Raw genomic sequence first — 21,432 nt, 5'->3', positions numbered from 1 at the left:
ACAGAAGCTTTTTATTTTGATGTAGTCCCATTTGTTTATTTTCTCTTTAGTTTCCAATGCCCTAGGAGCTGTATCGGTGAAGAAATTGCTTCGGCATATGTCTGAGACTTTGTTGCCTTTGGATTCTTCTAGTATTTGTATGGTTTCCCATCGTATATTTAAGTCCTTTATCCATTTTGAGTTTATTTTTGTGTATGGTGTAAGTTGGTGGTCTAGTTTCATTTTCTTGCATGTATCTGTCCAATTTTCCCAACACCACTTATTGAAGAGACTATCTTGACTCCATTGTATGTTCTTGCCTCCTTTGTCAAATATTAATTGAGCGTATTGGTTGGGGCTGATAAGAAACTATCAACAAAACAACAAGAAAGCCCACTGCGTGAGAAAACATATTTGCCAATGTCATATCTGATAAGGGCCTAACCTCCAAAATTTATAGGGAACTCATACAACTTAACAAAAGGAAGATAAACAATCCAATCAAAAAATGGACAAAGGATCTAAATAGACATCTTTCAAAAGAGGACATTCAGAAAGCCAAGAGACATATGAAAACATGTTCAAAGTCACTAATCATCCGAGAGATGCAAATCAAAACAACAATGAGGTACCATCTCACACCTGTCAGAATGGCTATCATCAACAAATCAACAAACGACAAGTGCTGGAGAGGATGTGGAGAAAAAGGAACACTCGTGCACTGCTGGTGGGAATGCAGACTGGTGCAGCCACTATGGAAGACAGTATGGAGTTTCCTCAAAAAACTGAAAATGGAACTCCCATTTGACCCAATGATCCCACTTCTAGGAATATATCCCCAAAATCCAGAAACACCAATCAGAAAGGATATATGCACCCCTATGTTCATAGCAGCACAATTCACCATAGCTAAGATCTGGAAACAGCCTAAGTGCCCATCAGTAGATGAATGGATTAGAAAACTGTGGTACATCTACACGATGGAATACTATGCTGCTATAAAAAAGAAGGAACTCTTACCATTTGCAACAGCATGGATGGAACTGGAGAGCATTATGCTAAGTGAAATAAGCCAGTCAATGAAGGAAAAATACCACATGATCTCACTCATTTCTGGATAATAAAGACCATTATAAACTTATGAACAAAAATAGATACAGAGGCAGAGCTGCCTCGAACAGACTGTCAAACTACAGCAGGAAGGCCAGGGAGGTTTGGAGGGCAGGAGGGGCGTGGGTAAGAGATCAACCAAAGGACTTGTATGCATGCATATAAGCATAACCAATGGACATAAGACACTGGGGGGTAGGGGAGGCCAGGGGATTGTCAAGGGTGGGGGGGAAAAAAGGAGACATATGTAATACTCTTTGTAATACTTTAAGCAATAAAAAAAAAATAAATGTTCAGACTAAAAAAATAAATAAATAAAATAAAGATCCAGGAAAAAAAAAAAAAAAGAAAAAGAAAACAAACAAATAAATGCTGGCTGTAGAAACGGGGAAGGCTGAGTCTCTGTAAGCTCCTCTCTTACCGGCACTGTGTGGTCTGGTCATCGCTTCAGGCTGCTCCCTTTAGGCTCAGTCCTCCGTAATTACGGAACCCAGATATCAAATCCCCAGGCGCCAACAGTCCCGTGGATCTCCTTTCCACAGTCAGGGGCTGTGCCTGTCCCAAGAGACGCAGCTGTGTGTCCCGCGGTCTCCCTCTGACCCTCTGGGCTCGGAGGTCTGGCAAACTTTCCTGCCCAGATCCCTGGTTTTTACCTTTCCAGGGGAACTCTGCCCTTCCCAGCTGCAAACTGTCTCACCAGCTGAGTATACTTTGTCAATTCGGGATGGGTGTTCTTAGTTTCAGCTGCTCATTCTGTTTGCTCCGGGACAAGCCTTGGGAAGCATCTGCCTATTCCACTGCCATCTTCTCCATTGATTTTCAAACCTTGTTAATGGACTCTACCTCAGAAATATCTCCCAAGTCCAGTCCCTTCATTTCCTCTGCCCCTGCCTTAATTCAGGCACTCTACTCTTGCCTGCACTGTGTGAATGGCCTCGTAAGTAGCATTATCTTCTTAAAAACTGAAACTGATTATTAGTCACCTGTCTTCAAGAAAATCTCTGCAGTTTTGGTGTTACCTGTAAGATCAAGTCCACGTTCCTGGTTTTGGCAGAGCAGAGTCATCATAATTGGGTGCCCATCTCTGCACCTCCAACTGCACCTCTGCTCGCTTGCCTGTCAGCTCCTGTATCCCATCGGCACTTCAGCCTGGGGAGTAGCCCACATACCTAAACATGACATTCTCCTTCCCACATGTTTATGGTCCTCCCTGAAGCCCTTCTACCTGGCAAATGCTCATTCTTCAGACCTGGCTCAAGTGTCACCTCTGAGATACTGCTACCCAGTCAGATGTGGCTGGGCTGTCCTCTGTGCTCCTGCACACGTCTGTGCATCCCCACCTCTTGGTATCCACCTGATTAAACAGACTCAGATGAGGGTTCCTGGGGGCATTGATGTGCTTAAACCTGGCACAGTGCCTTGTATGTAGTAAGTGATAAAGTAAGGCCACTCTGTTCTCCCCAGAACTGCCGTCCCCTGTGATACACAAAAATCTGAGGAGGGGGTTGTGACCTTTTACGCCCCCAAATCATTTTATCTGGCTCATGTCTGAGCCCTTGGCAGTGGTACTCCAAGTGGCTATAATGCTCTCACATTCAGCCCAGAGCTGCACCACTCCCTTCTCTCCCAGGAATCTGCATCTTGATCAACTCCCCAAATGATGGAGTATTCCCTAAAGTTGTGACTACTTCCAGAGCAGTGTACACCCACTAATGTTCAGAAAGAATGCTAGTTCCTTCAGACATTTACCACAGGGGGAGAACTTAAGTAAGACTAGGACTTGCTGCAAAGCAAACCTCCTTCCTGGAGAGTAGCAGTATAATTAGCATATTACAGGGTAGAGAAATCCCTAAAACAAAGACAACACAAGCAAACCAACCAAACAGCCTGATTTCCACAAGGGTATCTTTCTTCTATATATATCGGTTTCAGAGAGAGGAAGGGAGAGAGGGAGAGAGAGCTAGAAGCATCAATGATGAGGGAGAAACACTGATTGGCTGCCTCCTGCATGTGCCCTATTGGGGATCAAGCCCACAAGCCAGGCAAGTGCCCTCCTCAGGAATTGAACTGTGACCTCCTGGTTCATGGGTCGATGCTCACCCATTGAGCCACACTGTTCAGGATACTAGGGCAGCTTTCATTCTCCCTTCATATACATTAACATTCTGTCACTTTCCTCTAAACACTGGTTCCCCACTCTGCCCTGGAGCACTTTATATCCAGGATGATTTTTTTTAAATATATTTTTTATTGATTAAGATGTTACATATGTGTCCTTATCCCCATGTTACCCCCTACCCCCCACCGCCTCCCCCACTCATGCCCTCACCCCCCTGTTGTATGTGTCCATTGGTTAGGCCTATATGCTTGCATATAAGTCCTTTGGTTGATCTTTCCCCCTTGCCTCCACCCTCCCCTACCTTCCCTCCAAGGCCTGACAGTCCAATCAATGCCTCTCCATCTCTGGATCAGTCCTTGTTCATCAGTTTATGTTGTTCATTATATTCCACAAATGAGTGAGATCATGTGGTATTTATCCTTCTCTGACTGGCTTATTTCACTTAGCATAATGCTCTCCAGTTCCATTCATGCTGTGGCAAATGGTAAGAGTTCCTTTTTCTTCCCCCTCTTCTTAAAGAATACCTTTCAGCATTTCATATAATGCTGGTTTGGTGGTGATGAACTCCTTTAGCTTTTTCTTATCTGTGAAGCTCTTTATCTGACCTTCAATTCTGAATGATAGCTTTGCTGGATAAAGTAACCTTGGTTGTAGGTTCTTGCTATTCATCACTTTGAATATTTCTTGCCACTCTCTTCTGGCCTGCATGGTTTCTGTTGAGAAATCAGCTGACAGTCGTATGGGTATCCCCTTGTAGGTAACTGACTTTCTTTCTCTTGCTGCTTTTAAGATTCTCTCTTTGTCTTTTGCTCTTGGCATTTTAATTATGATGTGTCTTGGTGTGGACCTCTTTGGATTCCTTTTGTTTGGGGTTCTCTGCGTTTCCTGGACTTGTAAGTCTATTTCTTTGACCAGGTAGGGGAAGTTTTCTGTCATTATTTCTTCAAATAGGTTTTCAATATCTTGCTCTCTCCCTTCTTCTGGCACCCCTATAATTCTGATGTTGGTACGCTTGAAGTTGTCCCAGAGGCTCCTTACACTATCTTCATATTTTTGGATTCTTTTTTCTTTTTGCTTCATCGGTTGGGTATTTTTTGTTTCTTCGTATTTCAAATCGTTGACTTGATTCTTGGGATCCTCTTGTCTGCTGTTGGACCTCTGTATATTATTCTTTATTTCAGTCAGTGTATGCTTAATTTCTAGTTGGTCTTTTTTCATATCCTCCAGGGTCTCACTAAATTTATCGGCTGTTTCCAGAAAATTCTTGAAAAACCTTATAAACGTGGTTTTGCTTTCTATATCCAGTCTTTTGCTTTCCTCCATTTCTGTCATTTGTGACCTGTTTCTTTGTCTCCGCATTTTTTATGCTTCCCTGTGTTGGTAGAGTGGTTTTGTGTGCTAGGTGTCCTATAGGGCCCAGTGGCTCAGCCTCCCCAGTTACCTGAGAGGGACACTCTTGGTGCACCCCCTTGTGGGCTTTGTGCACAGTCTTGTTGTAGTTATGCCTTGATTGTTGTAGGTATCACTGGGAGGAATTGACCTCCAGGCCAATTGGCAGTGAGAATCAGCTGTGTCTGCAGTGGGAGAACTTCTGTGCTGAAGACACCCTTCTGGGGCAAGACTTGCTTCAGTGGGGCTTTGGTGCTCACTGAGTCTGCCCCCTGAGTGTGTCCCTTATGGATCTGAGGAGTTGTAATCTGGATGGTCCCACTCTGACCACTGGGTACACTGGCTCTTGGATCTAAGGAGGTGCTAATTTAGTCTCTGCCTGAGGTTACCCAGCAGGTGCTACGAAAAGATCTGCAGATTCCCCTTCTTTTTTTGGAGTTTGGAGGTGCCCAGATGAGGCCCAGCTGTAAAGCAATGCAAGCTGCTGTGGGGCCTTGGGCCTTCTCTTGGAAGTTCTGGGTCTGTCAGGCTCAGCTGTAATTTGTTAGGTAATTTTCAGGTTGCAAAGGGCCAGGGCATTCATATGCAAAATCCTCTGTGGCAGCCTGGGTGGGGCGGGGTCTCAAGGAATCAACAGGGCGGAGCAAGCAGCTATGGCAGATCCTCAGCCCTGCCCTAAGGGGCCTAGCATCTCAGTGTCCTGGTAATTTAATTGCTGCAATCACCTTTGAGGGAAAGCCGCCCTCGAGTTCCGAGTTCTGCCTGCTGCCAGACAGTCCAGTTTCTCCCCGTATGAGTCCTGGGTCCCCAGAGACTTCCCAGAGCTGGAGTTCAGAGCAGTCGGGAGCTTGTGACTCCCTCCCGATTCAAAAAGACAGCTGGCACGGGCGCGCGCGCGCTTGCTCTCGAGCCTCCGTACCTTTGCACTTCTGCAGCTCCTGACTCTCAGTATGCTTTTCTCTTTCCTTCTAGTTGTAGAATTTCCACTCAGCCAGCCTTCCTGTAGTTCTGGATGATGTCCGTTTTGTCTTTTTGTTGTATTTGTGAAGTTGTTGTAGGAGGCAGCAATTTCAGTGTTTACCTATGCCGCCATCTTGGTTTCTCCCATCCAGGATGATTTTAAATGAGGGGATCCTCTCCTGTGCTTAGCAGTGCCCTGTACTTAATGGGCCTTCAGCCCCTGAGGCTTCCTGCCCCTGCTTTATCCCTGCTCTGCCTGTGACCCCTTTTGCTTCCTTCAACAGGTCTCACAGCTCATCTCCTCCCTGTCTCCCTGCAGGGGGGGTTCTCTATGCTGCCACTGTGAGAAACTTCCTGGGGACAGAGTCGATTATCTCCCGGACTGTGGGCCCTGCTGAGGATTGGATTCTGACAGAGGAATACTGGTTTGAAGGTGGGGAGAGGAAGAGGGGTACTCTGGGGACAGAGAGGGTGGGTGGAGGCTGGGTGGCCCCACACTGAGTCTGTGGGATCTGAGGCCACAGGTCTCCCCAGATCCAGCCTTTGTTGCTGCCATGGCCTTGAGGCCAGCTGAGTGGGGAGATGAAGATGGAGACAAGGAAATCTACTTCTTCTTTACGGAGACTTCTCAAGCCTTTGACTCATACGAGCACCTTGAAGTTCCTCGGGTGGCCCGTGTGTGTGCGGTGAGACTCTCAATCCAGCTGTCTGTCTCTTGTCTCTTGCTCTGCCTGGTCTCTGTCTTTTCTTCTCTGGGTCTCCGTCTTTACATTTCTCCTCTGTCTCCATTTTCCCTGTCTTGACTTATTTTCTGGGAGCTTGAACAGTATGGGGAAAGGGCTCTAGCTCCTTTAACTCCATGACTACCCTTGTGACAGTATACCTAGGAGGTGTAGAGGTGAAAGGTGGGAATTGTGGACAGACCTGGGTTCCAGACCCTGCTCCACTACTTCCTGCCTCTGTGATTTGGGGCAGGTTCTTTAGCATCCTTATAGATGAGGATATTGATAATGCCTAGTTTTAAGGGTTGTTTGAGGCCTAAATGGGATAATGTATGTAAAGCACATAGTATAGTACTTCGTAAGTGCAACAATGAACTTAGTCCCCGTCATTTGACCCTATCTACCCATGTATCATTTCCTACTGCTAACTCTGTATCTCTACATTGAATTTTTATGTGTCTGTCTCTCCATCTGTCTTTGTCTGGGGATACTTGTATTGGTTTCTACATTCTCGCTATAATGTTTGTCTTCTAAAGAGAAATGCCCATGCTCTTGTCACCCCAGGGAGACCTTGGGGGCCGGAGGATCCTCCAAAAGAGGTGGACGACCTTTCTGAGGGCTGACCTGCGGTGTCCAGGGTCTGTAAATGGCCGGGCCTCTAGTGTCCTGCAGGACATGGCTATTCTTCGACCTGAGACTGGAGTGGAGGCCCCCCTCTTTTATGGCATCTTTTTCTCCCAGTGGTGAGGGGGTCCTGGTGTGGAGGAGAATTACAGGGTGGGAGATACATGGGGCTGGCACCTTTCAGTTCTGTTTCTTACAGAGGGGGTGGCTTCTCCCAGGAGCCGGCTGCATGGCTCCTATGCATTTCTTATGAGTCATCTCATTTGACAGGGCGTGAGTTGTTCCCTAATGCTCTTCTGATATCTGGCTCCAACCTGTGTCTCTTCCAGGGAGGAGGCTTCCATCTCGGCTGTCTGTTCCTTCCGACCACAAGACATTCGGACAGTGCTTAATGGTCCCTTCAGAGAGCTGAAAGATGTCTGCAACAGGGGACAGCCTGTCACGGAGAGTGAGGTACCCCAGCCCAGACCTGGAGAGGTAAGGGGTCTGGGGCTGCTCTTCACCCCATGGCAGAATCGCCTCATTAGATCAAGAGCCCAAGTAAGCATCATGGATACTTCCGGGCCCCTGGGAAATGTTGTCACCTATCCTTTTTTTCCCTAGTGTATCGCTAATAACACGAAATTCCAGCAGTTTAACTCATCACTCTTCCTGCCTGACCATGTGCTCACCTTCATCCGGGATCACCCCCTCATGTACAGGCCAGTGCTTCCAGCTGATGGCCACTCCCTGCTGATCACTACAGATACAGTCTATCTCAGAGTTGTGGCCCACAGGGTGGCCAGCCTGTCAGGGAAAGAGTATGATGTGCTCTACCTGGGGACAGGTATGTTTAGGAGCCAAGTACATTGCCCATCCCGTGCACACATGCGTTTGTCAAAGAGAGGGTTGTATACTTACAGGTTTGAGAGTCCCAGGCACAGGTACAGTGTGTCATTGTGTCGTGCCCTCTGCCTGCTTCCTAGAGGATGGACACCTCCACAGAGCTGTGCGGATTGGAGCCAAGCTCAGTGTCCTTGAGGATCTGGCCTTATTCCGAGAGCCACAGCCAGTTGAGAATTTGAAATTGTGTCAAGTGAGTCATAGATTTTGGGGCGTCTGGTGGGGAGACATCTGAGCTAGCTTGTGACCACGAAATCTGGGAGATGCAGCATAGTCCTCTTTTTTACTCACTTTCTCTAGAGCTGGCTCCTGGTTGGCTCCCATAATGAGGTAATACAAGTGAACACAACCAACTGTGGACGTCTCCAGAGCTGCTCAGAGTGCATCCTGGCCCAAGACCCTGTCTGTGCCTGGAGCTTCCGGCTATATGCGTGTGTGGCCCATGCTGACGAGCATGGAGGGTGAGTGTGGCTGCCCTGGCCTCTTGCCTGCTGTCACAGAGCTCTGACCTCTCCATATATCTGCCTGTTTCTGATCTGTTCATGCAGCCATGTGTGTTTCTTTTAGTGTCACTGTGTTTGTCAGTCCCTACTAACTCATCTGTTTGTCCATTATGCGGCCTTATCCATGTTACTGCCACTTTGCTGGACCCGCCCAAGACCATGTGACTGATTTTCATGTTGCCATACACTGCTCAGTTTTCATGTTATAATAGCTCCTAGAAGTGTTTCCACAGATGCACACTCCCTCCTTCCTGCCTTGAAATACTCTTTCCTGTTGCCTTCTAGGACTCTGCATTCTTCCACTTTTCCTCCGTGTCTCACCAGCCATCTCCCTTTACTCATTCATTTCCATGCATTTTCTGAATTTTGATATTTCTCATGGTTCAGTCTATCATTTTACACATCTACACACTCTCTAGGTGATATTCTTCCCATTATTTTCAACACCAACTGAGTGTTGTTGACAACTACAGGTGTATCTGTAGTTGAGCTACACAATTTCTTATCCAACTGCCTACTTGGATGCTTTATAAACTGCTGAAATTTAGCAGGTCTTAGCATGCACTGTTGTTTTCTCGTTCTTTCATATGGTTCTCTGAAGGGACCTCTGTGAATCCAGTTGCTCAAGCCGGAAATTGCCCACACTATATTGCGCTTGGTACTGACTCTAGCTCCATCTGTTATATCCTCTGTCCACAGCAACTTCTTTCCTTCTCTACTGCTATCACTCTTTTCCTAGCCATCATTATTTCTTAATTGGATTACTCCAATAACCTCCAAATTGGTCTTGCTTTGTCCATTTGGGAATCCCATCATCCATTTTCCACTCAACAGTTCACTTAAAATCATGTGCCACATTGAAGCATATCCCTAACATTATATTCATCTACAATATTTCATTATATATCTGTATCAGATAAGAACTCTCTTAAATTTCAAACATTCAAAAACTATATAGTATAATGAATTTCCATGTATCTATCACTCAGCATCAACATCCACCAACTGACCAGTCTTGCTTGATCACTATCTTCACTCACTCCCAATTGTTTAAAGAAAATCTTAGACATCATATCGCTTCATCCCTAAATCTTTCTGTGTGTATCTCTAACACAGAAAGGCTTTTAAAAAATGTAACCATATTATCATTATCATACTGCAAACTCACTTTTTCAATGTCATCAACTATCTAATCAATGTCTGATTTTCCCAATTGCATATACTTAAAGATAGTTTGCTTAAGTCAGGATCAAAATAATGTCCATCAGTTGTAATTGGTTGATATGTTTCTTAAGTCTCTTAATCTTTAGTTGAGATTCCTTTCAAATGAGTAATTTTTAATTGATTGCTTGGAAAGTATTTTTTGAGACTGACTTCATGAATTCCTATTTTGAAGCCCAGTTAATTTACTGTATATTTGTGCATATTACTAAATCCCAATCTTACAAATATTTTAGAAGTAAAAGTACTTGTTTTTTGGGAATTGATTTTGGTTAAGAACTTTGATCTGGTATTTTAGTTTCTCTTGGGAGAACTTTGACACATCTCACATGAAAACAAGTGCTTTATTCTTTCCTTTATTGTTTTAGTATTCATTAAAATAAGAATTTAATTGGTGTTGGATATCCTGTGTACTGGAGCCTTGGGGTCTCCTCCACATATATATCTATGTGTGTGTAGGATGTGGGGTATGCATACATGCCAGTATACTTCTTAGTAATGTGAGAAATGACCAAGCTGGTACTTCTGTGCACTCTACCCTTCATACCTTAATTCATATAAGGGAGAAAACATAGACCATGAAGTTCCTGTGGCTATAGCCACATCTATGGCCTTCCCATGTTCCCCACTGTCAGCTAGACTAAGCAAACTTGGTTTTACCCAGAGACTTTAACATATTCATACTAGTCTCAGAGCTTATTTCAGGGGCTCCAATTCATGTTGAAGGAATTCACACTCAAATGGAATCTACTATTGGTTGAAGCTTTGTGTGTTCCACCTGGTCTTCACTGACAGCCCACTAGAGGTCTCCCTGGCTTCCCTCCCTCCCTCTGGTAGTGGTGCCAGGAAGTTCAGAGTAAGCAGCCTGTCTTGCTGTCCTTCTGTCAGACACAGCCCACTGAAATCCTGAAAGTACCAAGATTGTATGATTTGTAACAGATCTGTTAGAGGCCAGTAGGTACCAACAGTTGTTGATGAAACAGTTCCTATATAGAGATGAGCAGCATTATGAAACAAAGTCATCTCACTGACCCTCACAGAATTTTGATTAACTTTCATAGAGAAGTCCTCACTTTCTTTTAACAGAAAAAAAAACACCCAGACCACCATGTAGTTTTAATATTTTTTTCCAGAGAAATCTCATGGTGTGGACAGTCAGCCATATTTCTTGGAAGGTTCCAATGTTTTTTTAAAGCACACCACCAAACATTCTTCCAACAGACCTAGGGCAGATTTAATTTTCTATGGTCTGCTAGAACATATGTAGAATTTGACATGTTAATTGTCATGAGGAGTATTGGGGGAAATTTTAATGATGAGAATGTTGACTGATAATTCCAGGAGTGATTAATGAGATAATGGGAGATATAACGAGTGAGTGAATGTTCTGTGGCACTGAGGAGTATAGAAGGGAATATTGACACTGGATTTATCAAATATTCTCTTCTTTGTAGGCTGGTCCAAGACATAGAGTCAGCGGATGTCTCTTCTTTGTGTCCTAAAGAGCCTGGAGGTCTGTCTGGCTTAGGGAAATGTGGGTGGAGTTGGGTGGAAAGAGGCTAGAAAATTGTCCATTTTGGACCCACTTTGAAAGTTGGATCCTGGAGGATATGGTAGCCAGTGACCTGGGCCTTACCCTTTTGGGGAATCTCCTTTTAGCTTTGCCCCCATGGTTCCTTCTCAAATCTGATATTCCTGTATGTTTCTCTTCATCAGCCTTCTACCCCCCGGACTATAGTCTCACTCTCTTTTATGCCTTTGCTGTTTCTCTGCAGAACACCCTGTAGTGTTTGAAGTTCTTGTGGCTACAGCTGCACATGTGGTCTTGCCATGTTCCCCAAACTCAGCCTGGGCATCCTGTGTGTGGCACCAGCCCAGTGGAGTGACTGCTTTTACCCCCAGGAAGGAAGGGCTTGAGGTGGTGGTAACCCCAGGGGCCATGGGTGCTTATTCTTGTGAATGTCAGGAGGGAGGGGCTGCCCGTGTGGTAGCGGCTTATAGCTTGGTATGGGGCAGCCAATTGGTCCCCTGGAGACGGTCCCTCACTATGGGGACTGGACTGGGTGGCTTCTTACTGGGGGTTCTTGCAGCATCCCTGTCTCTCTTCCTGATATGTCGATATCAGCAGCAACAGCGACAGAGGGAACTTCTGGCTAGAAACAAGGTGGGCTCGGACCCGGGGGCGCCGCCATCTGGGACCACAAGCCACAGCCAGGATCCTCCCTCTCTCTCCTGAAGATGAGCGGCTGCCTCTGGCTGTAGGCAAGAGGGGCAGTGGCTTTGGTGGCTTCCCTCCACCTTTTATGCTTGATCCTTGCCCGAGCCTAGCCCATAATCAGTTAACTGGGGCTCCTCCGGCCACATGTGATAAAACACCAATCCAGGGCTGGGAAAGTGACCACTAGTGCATGACTGGCCACTGGAATGGAGTGACCATTGAGATGTTGGGGTCACTGGAATGGAGTGACCATTGAGATGTTGGGGTCACGGGGCCTGGAAAACCATCATGGCCTCTGAGTTCTCTTTGGCCTTTGAGTGATCACTTGACTTCAGTGTCAGCCCTCTCTGGTCCTAGATGGGTTCCAGGCCAGGCCTTTGTCTGTGTCCTGATTCCTGATTCCCATGAGAGATCAGAACTTCTCTCTGCAGTGAATCAGGGCTTTTCCCATCCCTGCTCTCTGAACCCCGGTAACCCCTTCAGTCCTGGCCCATGATTTTGGGCCCATAAATTTGGGGAGGGGCATAGGACATAACTATGACTTTTTCTTCTGGTTGGACCCTGGCCAGAAGGAGGGGCTATGGAGGTGCTTGGAAGCTAATGTGCACTGAGTCCTTGGAGTGGTTTTGCTGATTCTTCCAGTTAGTCTAATTCTGTGGAGAGTGCATGATCCCCTTCCACCCCACTTTTCCTTCTTCCATGAAAGAGCATGTGTATAAGAGTGTTCATAGGACACCTGCCAAATGTGCATGAATGACAGGGCTGTTGCTCAGGTGTATTCATCGGGGTAAGGAGGGGTAAGGTTGGGGTGGGGGATTGACTGCAGAACTTTAGACCCTATAGCCAGTGAAGGAATGGCTTTCTAAAAGGAAATAAACAACTACCCCCACTCCCGCAATCACTTCTCACCACCCTTCTCTTGAGTTGAGAAACACTCCCAAAGAGGCCTTCTGAGTGGGAAGGGTAGCAGGACAGGTGACCCCATATTTCAGTTTGTTTTTGCCTCCTGGCTGCCACCACTGCCATGCACAGCTGCTCTCTTTCTCTGGCTCGAGTGCAGGCTGGACCCCTTTTCCTTGGCTCCCATTAAAAATAAATTTCACAACATTCTAAATATTAGGGAACAACAAAATGGGAACAGTCAGGAAATACAAGCAGTGTAAAGATAATTTTGTATCAGTGACTTTACTCAGGTTGACACCCTTGCCCTAAAGCAGTTAGTTCTCCAGTGGGGGTCCATGGACTCCCTGAAATCATATGCAAAATGTTGCCTGTATATGTGTGTCTGTGTTTTTCTGGGGCGTTAGGGGGCAACGTTTTATGGCTTTCCTCAGATTCTCAATACCTTAACAAAGTTAAAGGACCACTGCCCCCAAGTCATGATTCCATTGGCCAAACTGAGATGGTGCCAGTTGACAGCAGCTCTCTGCCTCGGCCCACCTGCTCTGTGGCCAACCCCTGGACTTGCAGCTCCTGGATGCCATCTCATTTCTCCAGACCCTGGAAGCTGAGCTCTGTGCATATTTGAAGACACTATCAACTCTCACTAAACTTAAAGACTTCTTCCAGCTTCACGGCTCGCACTTGCTTTAGGCTTCTCCTGCTCAGTTCTGGTCTTGGCCTGTAAATGTGCCTCATTCATCCCTGGTGGGAGAACCCTCCTCACCCTCTTTGTGCTCCTATGAATGATCCAGCCCTTCCCAGTTGACGTTTTCAGCTCTACTTTCCTTGGTGGCAGCCTGTGAATTACCCAAAAGAGTCCCCTTGGGTTTGGACTTATCAGTGGCTATGCCCTAATAAGTGTATGATCTTCAGCAAGTAATCTTACCTAGGAACATTGGTTTACTCATCTGTAGAGTGGGGATAATAATACCTACCTCAAGGTTGCTACAAGGATTAAATGAGAACATATAAACAATAAAGCACTATGTATACCAGGTAGAGGTGGCTGTCTAAAAATTGTACTATTCTGCCATAATCATATAGCTTAACCAAATGGTAACCATGACACATGTATCACTTTAAGCTCCATTTGGTGGATGGAGCCTCACACAGATGTCATCTCTGGCCAGATCTTAGCAGTCAGTGTATAAGGCCCATGGGAGACAGGGCCTGTGGTTTATTGTAATCCTCAGATGTCTGACCCTAGTGACCTTATTAGTCCTTCTCTGTGGGAATGGAGGAAGGTGTGTGTTCTTGTGTTTGTCCTCATTTTACTCTTTCAAGGTTATGTGTTAATTCCATTTGAGGGAGGAAAGGAGATGGGGAGATGTCAGGGGGGTCTGGGGTCTCTGAGGAGGAGAGGAGAAGAGTTTTCCAAGGGTGGGGGGAGGGGAGGAATTCAGAACATATCAAACTCATGATGCAGCCCGCTGGCCACGAGTTTGACATGCTTGGATGAAATCATGGTGGATTTGAGCATTCAGTTTTTGAGCAGTGGTTCTGGTTTGAGGAAAACGGGATGAGGAATGTAGGAAAAATGAGGAATGATGGGGATAGACATGAAGTGAGGAAAATCACCTCTTAGTTGGAAAGTTCAAGCCCCAAGAGTGAGTGAGAGCTCAGGAATGTGAAGCCAGCCCCTAGAGAAATCATGTGAGCAATAGCATTATCTTTGGGATGTGGGAAGGGAAGAGAGCTGAAGGAGGGCGCAGGATTCCTACAGGGACAATTGTGAGGATTCTGGCAGCCAGAGACCTGGCTGGCTTCACATGGTAAAGAAGAGTGAAGACAGGACTTGTGCCTCACTTCCTGGCCCTCCCTCTTAAATTCCCCTCTGTTTTTGGCTCTGGTCCCTGATCCCTAAACTGATACCCTCTGCTTGTCACTCCTATCATTGTCTGCTGCTACCCACATCGCCTTACTGAAAATAGAGCCAGAAAGAGATGCTCATTATTGGTTCGTATGAGCCAAGGGAGCTCTAGCACAGCACTGGCCTAACCCAACAGGAGGCCAACTCACATTTTTTCCCTGGCGACCCCCAGTCCCTCCCTTTCCCCAGACTTCTATGGTGGCCTCAATGATGGCGGGAAAAGTCCTTTTGGTATCTGCTGGGTCCTGGCGGTCCTGGCTACTCTGCTTCTGTCAGAGGGGAGGCAGTCATGGCTGCAACAAACCATACGCAGGTCCTGCCTGTCTCAAGGGTGTAGTGATAAGACTTGCCTTTTTTGGTTGTAGCAGAGGCAAAGTTGGAATTTTGAAAGATTTTTTTTATCAACTAGAGGAAAAACTAGCAATGAAAGTACAAGAAATCTTCCTGCAGTTTTAAAATTTTCCCTGGGACGCCCCAGGACAGGCCTCTCTGTGACATGGCAACTTGTGTGACCAGTAGACAACAGGTGTGGTTCCAGACAGGTTCATCTCGACTGATTTAAAACACCAGGTTGCTGAAACCGGTTTGGCTCAGTGGATAGAGCGTCGGCTTGCGGACTGAAAGGTCCCAGGTTTGATTCCGGTCAAGGGCATGTACCTGGGTTGCGGGCACATCCCCAGTGGGGAGTGTGCAGGAGGCAGCTGATCGAAGTTTCTCTCTCATTGATGTTTCTAACTCTCTATCTCTCTCCCTTCCTCTCTGTAAAAAATCAATAAAATATATTTTTTAAAAATACATCAAATTAGCCTCACCTGGTTAATTAGCCTCAACAGGTCCTGGTTGAGGTGGGGAATGGCAAACAATAGGGAAGCGTCTAGTTTCCTGAGGAGGTTAGATCGGGCCAGGGTTCAGGTTAAGAGGGCTGCTCCAGGCCCTGTGGAGAAATAACTGGGGTTTAGGGCTACAGATGCATCTTGGCCCTGCCCACTGGTGGGTGTGGCACTCCTCATTTATGACAGAGTTGGCACTCTGAGACTTGGCAGTGCTGGATCACAACCTAAAGGCTTTCACTACCTGCAGCTGGAACCATGATTGGGGGCAGGAAGAATCAGCAACTGATGCTGGATCCAAAGACCAACATCTCACCCTCAGGTTCAAGCAAGTCCTTTGAGTTGAGGCTGGCAATAAAGTTCTTCCAGGACTGAGGTTCACACTAGGCACTCTCTGAGGGGTAAGTGTTGAGGAAGCTGGTTAGATTTCTCTGGTCAGAGGCTGAGGCAGAGAGCTCCTGGGGAAAGCTCAGGCCTGCATAGGCATACGTTGTATCTGTCAAGTGAGGGGCTCCAATTAGCCTCAGATGGAGTTCCTAGAGTTCTCCCCTGCAAGCCCAGGAATGCAAACAGTCAACACACATTTTTAGTATTCTCCTTTCAAGACATGCTTACTCACGTATGATAGGTAAGCTCCTATTCCTTCCTCTATAAGAAGCGAGGAGGCAGAAGTGGCCCTTGCCTGAGGTGAGAGTGGGGATGGCTGTTTTAGTCTTTGAGTGACGTAGACCTGTGCTGTGTTTCCACGCTGTTTCTCCAGAAGTGACACAAGCTCTGTGGGATGGAGGGGTGGATGCTGGAGACAGTCAGGACCTTGAGGATGAGGGCGAAGAATGCCATACTTTAGTGTGAAAGGATGGAGCTGCCTGCCCATTGGCTGAGTGGTTCGGAGAATGAGCTTCTCAGCAGCAGCAGTCAGCAGACCCAGACTCTTCTGTCCTTTGCTGGGAGCCACACGAGTCCCATGAATTCATATTCAATTCTAGGGAGAAAGACGGCCACCATCAAGATGCCTGAGATAAAATATTTTCCTTCTGAAGTGACTGGGAGTTCAGGTTAAATTGATTCACAGAAATAAAGTAATGTTTTTTTGGCCTCTATGAGTTTGTAGAGAAATATTCATGTCTAATGTAACTAATATCAGCATTTCTAAAATTAACTGAGTCTGGATGTCTGCATTATGAACTAGCCTATAGACTGAGGGAACAGAACTAGCTGTAGAAGGGTAGAGTTGAATGGCTTCTTCTAAAGTGAAGAAGCCATTTCTCCTAAGGTAGCTTCTCCCAACACATAGCCACCAAATTAATATTTTATCACACTCAAAACCTATAGCCTCTGCCCTAACCAGTTTGGCTCAGTGGATAGAGCATTGGCCTGCAGACTCAAGGCTCCCAGGTTCAATTCCATTCAAGGATATGTACCTTGGTTGCGGGCACATCCCCAGTGGGAAGGGTGCAGGAGGCATCTGGTGGATGTTTCTCTCTCATCGATGTTTCTAACTCTCTATCCCTCTCCCTTCCTCTCTGTAAAAACTCAATAAATATATTAAAAAACAAACAAACAAAACCTATAGCCTCTCAGATTTACTGGATTTAGGCAATTTGCCTGTGATTTCATCATCCTATATATTAAAAGCCTAATATGGTAAGTATCTGGTCATCAGGTTGGCTGTTCAACCAATCAAAGCATAATATGCTAATGATATGCTAAGGCCACTCAACCACTTGCTATGATGTGCACTGACCACCAGGGGGAAGATGCTCTTACCAGTAGGTGAGCTTGCTGCTGGGGTCCAGCCAGTCAGGACTGAGCGAGATGGGCCGGACATTCCCTGGAGCCCTCCTGCAGTTCCCCCCTGGCTTGCCAAACTCTCGCTTTCCTGATTGTGCACTGGTGGGGTCCCTCAGCCTGGCCTACACCCTCTCGCAATGTGGGACCCCTAGGGAGATTTCAGAGAGCTGGTTTGGCCTGATCCCGCAGGCCAGGCTGAGGGACCCCACTGGTGCATGAATTTGTGCACCGGGCCTCTAGTAATACTGTAAGTCCTCATAGATTGTGATCACCTTGCAATTCCCAGGTGTCCTAGTTGACAAAACAAAGTGTCTGCAGCCCTGGCATTCTCCCACCTCACAAGACACCAGCATCTACTAAGGACACACTGGGATGTGATGGACTGAGAAAAAACAAGATCACTCCATAATCATGTCTGCACACAGACAAAACAGGAACATCGTCCAAACCACGAAAATGACCAGGCATCCACCTGTCCTGGCTGGAGGAGTGGCTGCTGCTGCTTTACCAATCCTTCACCTGCTCCAGTCGTCCCACTGTCTTGATGAGACTTACTAAGACACCCACTCATAGAATTACCCCACTTCCTGGCAAAACCCCACCCAGAGCAAAGCCCTGCTTCCTTAGAGCCTCCTGCAAACACCTAGTGCAAGCCCTAGGTTCCTTCTAATAGCCTCTTCCTGAAACGTCCCACAGTTCCCCATGAGTTTGTAATATATATTTCCATAGTCATAAAGTGTATGGAATAGTACACACAGAACTGTTAGCAATGGTTATCCCTGACGAATAATTTTTACCTGTTATAAAATATATTTTTATTCATTTCAGAGAGGAGGGGAGAAGGAGAGAGAAAAATAGAAACATTGATGATGAGAGAGAATCATTGATTGGCTGCCTCTTGCAGACCCCACACTGGGATCAAGCCTGCAACCTGGGCATGTGCGCTGACTGGGAATTGAACGAGGGACCTCCTGGTTCATAGGGAGATGCTCAACAACTGAGCTGCATCAGCTGGGCAATTTTTACCTTTAAAAAAAACCACAATATGCATAGAGAGAGAGAGGAGAAGAAATGAAAAGAAAATAAAGAAGAAGAATGAACTGTGAGTGATGATGACATTCTCTGGGTTAGTGCCTCTAAACTATGTGCTGATAGTGATTTTATTGGACGATAGTTATTTTCTACAATTAATTTGCATTACATTTGAACATGAAGAAAAAGTTATTTTTAAATGTGTGAAAATCATGACTTTTCCAAGGAAAATACTCTGACTGTTTTTAATTTTTATTTTTGCAATGACATCTTGTGCCTGACTAAAATTGTATATAAGTCATGGCTGGTTTGAAGACTTCTGATTTTCCAGGTCAGTTGCAGTACAGTGCAATAGGTGTCACTCGTTCCCTGAGAATGGCATATTGCTACTCCTGGCTGGAAGCCCTCTCTGAGCTGTGCCCAATTCTAGATCAATTACCTGTCTGCAAGATATACCTAATGTCTAATCTTTGAGTTATGCACTTGTTCTTGTAATTTTACATAGTACTTGTAATTATAAGTGCTATGTACTTGTAACTTTCCTTCCTCTTGTAATTTTAACCCAATTTAGATAAGAAGAATTATCACTACAGTAAAACACACATTCCTTTTATAGGCAGAGCTTTCACATAGCCACCCTATCTTCAAAGTAATCTTTTGAAGTACTTCAGGCAGGTATATGTACTTCATTTTACAGAGGAGAAAAATGGAGTTAAGTGGAAAACTGAAGTTATTAATAGTTTCTTGGTCCAGTTTTCTTTTCCCTTCTTTGGTTAGTTCTATGCAATAAAACAATAGTATGTGCGCTTTAAGTATATTGGTGTACAAATATATCAATAGTAAAAGTACATTTGGATTAGTTTCTGAGAAATGCCATTCAAATGATGAGAGCTGACCCATGCTGCTTGTGCAGTGTGGTTGTGCGAAAGCTTCTGATGGATGCATGGCAAAAAGGAGCCCTCCTCACCGGGACAGGGTAGGCAGTCTTCAGATGTCTGGGACTTCTTTGAAAACCTGGCACTCTTGGGGAGCATGCTGAAAGGGACCCATGTTCATATGTGAGGTGGGATTACATTAAAAGCATCAGTTATTGTACTCCGAGGTATATCAGACACACGGGGCTGTTTGCTTCTCCCCTCTGAGGTCTCACACTTTTCCAGTTCCTACATGGGGTCATTCTCAGAATCTCACTTCCTGATGCTTGCCTTGTAGATGCTGCTTTCCTTTTTTCTTGTTTGCTCTTCCTCAAATGTGATGGAGTTAGAAAGCAAATGACCAAGATGAGCCTGACAGGGAGCTGGTTTTGTAGAGATGAGGAATGACTATACCAATATTTTAAAAGTCTCAAGATAATCAAGGCCAGCCTTAATCTCAGTCTACTGAGTCACCCTGAGACTTGGTTGCTCACTCCAATGCTGTGGCAATTTGGAAAGAATGCTCCAGGCTGGAAGGAGGGAGTCCAGCCATATGGAGCTGACCTGACCATCCTCTCACAGAGTGGTGGTCTCTGGCCCAGGAGAGATTAGAAGAAGAGGCTCCAGGGAGCGGCTGCTAGATTATGACTCAAGTTGAAACAGTGAGATGGCAAATCCAGTCCTCTTTCCAGCAGACATTGAGACCAAATAAGGACCTTCTTATAACCTTTGGGGTGCAGAGGACTGAATACACCACATATAGCCAGGCAATGTTTCTACAATGAGATGGGCAACAGCAGATGTAGGTTCAGACACAAAATTGTGGCCAACAGGAATGAGGTAGCAGAATGAGCTCAACCAGCCATTTGAGGTACAGTGTGAGACCTTCAGGATGGGCACAGATGAGGGATATTTAAGACCCCCAAGAGACCTGGGATCAGGTTACTGGACCTGGCAAGTTCTGCTCATGACCTTCAGCCCAGTAGTGGGGCAGAGCAGCCTGGCATATGGAGGCTTGAGGCTGCCAGAGTGATTTCCAAATCCACCCACTGGGGAGGGAAAAGCTTCTTCTGCGTGACCACAAGGAAGAGCCCCATTAACTTTGGAGAAGGTGGGCAGCCTTAGAGGATGAAGTTAGGACTAGGTGTGGGTGCTGATGCCAGGGCCCATGGTCACCTGGGGAATCAGACCCAGACTAGGCCTTTCTGGAATCCACAGATCTAGGGCTCCCCTTTCTTGGGGAAGGAACTAGGTGGAGCAGACCAATCTGGTTTTTCAGGGAGGTGGGGATGAGTTGGGAAGTGGCTTTAGGTCACAAACATTAACCACTTTGGGAGAAATACAGCTCCTAATGAACTTGAAATGAGTTTTGCATGCACATCCATGTGGGTTTGTTTGTGAGTAAAACAGATTTATTGTTTTTTCAATTATATAAATATGCTTATTATGAAGCATTCAGAAAATCCTGAAAAGTTTGGAAAAATAAGAACCACCTGGAACTCCATAGGCCAGAGATATAATCTCTAAAAATATTTTGGTAATTTCCTTCCTGATTTCTCTCTATGTATATATTCAACATAGTATGTACATGTATATTTCAAATTAAATCATGGTTTAATACTGGCTGTAACCTGCTTCTTCCCTTTGGTACTCTATCTTGGACACTTTCCCACAACAATACATGTGGTTCTACACCATCATCTATGGTAGCCATACAGAATCCAATTGCCTGATACTTCTTATATTCTTTTTTTAAAAATTCATATTTTTATTGATTTCAGAGAGAAAGAGAGAGAGAGAGAGAGAGAGAGAGAGAGAGAGAAACATCAATGATGAGAGAGAATCATTGATTGGCTGCCTCCTGCTTGCCCCCTACCAGGGATAAAGTCTGTAATTGGGGCATGTACCCTGACTGGGAATCGAACCATGATCCCCTGGTTGGTAGGTCGATGCTCAATCACTGAGCCACACCAGTTGGACTGATATTTCTTTTTTTTTTTTTTTACATCACAAATATTGGTCAATATTTAATATTCGTGGAACAAGATGAGTGAGGATGTGTGGGTCTCACCATAAAAATAAGACAGCTTTGGGGGGAGGAAGGAGGGAATATATTAACCAAAGAATTTATATGCATAATTTATGGACAATGGTGCGGTGAAGGTTGGGGGGGGGGAGAAGTAGGGTAGAAGGGATCAATGGGGGATAAAAGGAAGACATCTGTAATACTTTCAACAATAAAGATTTTTATTTTATTTAATTTTTAATATATTTTTATTGATTTTTTTACAGAGAGGAAGGGAGAGAGATAGAGAGTTAGAAACAT

General features: G+C 45.5%; 1 protein-coding gene across 1 annotated transcript in view; it reads left to right on the top strand.

Annotated features, from left to right (window-relative positions):
• LOC132213957 (semaphorin-4F-like) overlaps positions 1–11,960 on the top strand; it is a 36,449-nt gene extending 24,489 nt beyond the window's left edge. The window contains 10 exon segments of the mRNA XM_059660817.1: positions 5,877–5,990; positions 6,092–6,243; positions 6,844–7,022; positions 7,233–7,380; positions 7,507–7,729; positions 7,869–7,978; positions 8,086–8,246; positions 10,964–11,022; positions 11,285–11,735; positions 11,737–11,960. Of these exon segments, the coding sequence (XP_059516800.1) occupies positions 5,877–5,990; positions 6,092–6,243; positions 6,844–7,022; positions 7,233–7,380; positions 7,507–7,729; positions 7,869–7,978; positions 8,086–8,246; positions 10,964–11,022; positions 11,285–11,735; positions 11,737–11,914 (1,775 nt within the window). The 3' untranslated portion in view covers positions 11,915–11,960.
• Positions 11,961–21,432: the final 9,472 nt, after the last annotated feature.

The sequence above is a fragment of the Myotis daubentonii genome, chromosome 12 (assembly GCF_963259705.1).
Source record: "Myotis daubentonii chromosome 12, mMyoDau2.1, whole genome shotgun sequence".
NCBI lineage: Eukaryota > Metazoa > Chordata > Mammalia > Chiroptera > Vespertilionidae > Myotis > Myotis daubentonii.
This window is presented reverse-complemented; position numbering and strand designations above follow the sequence as displayed.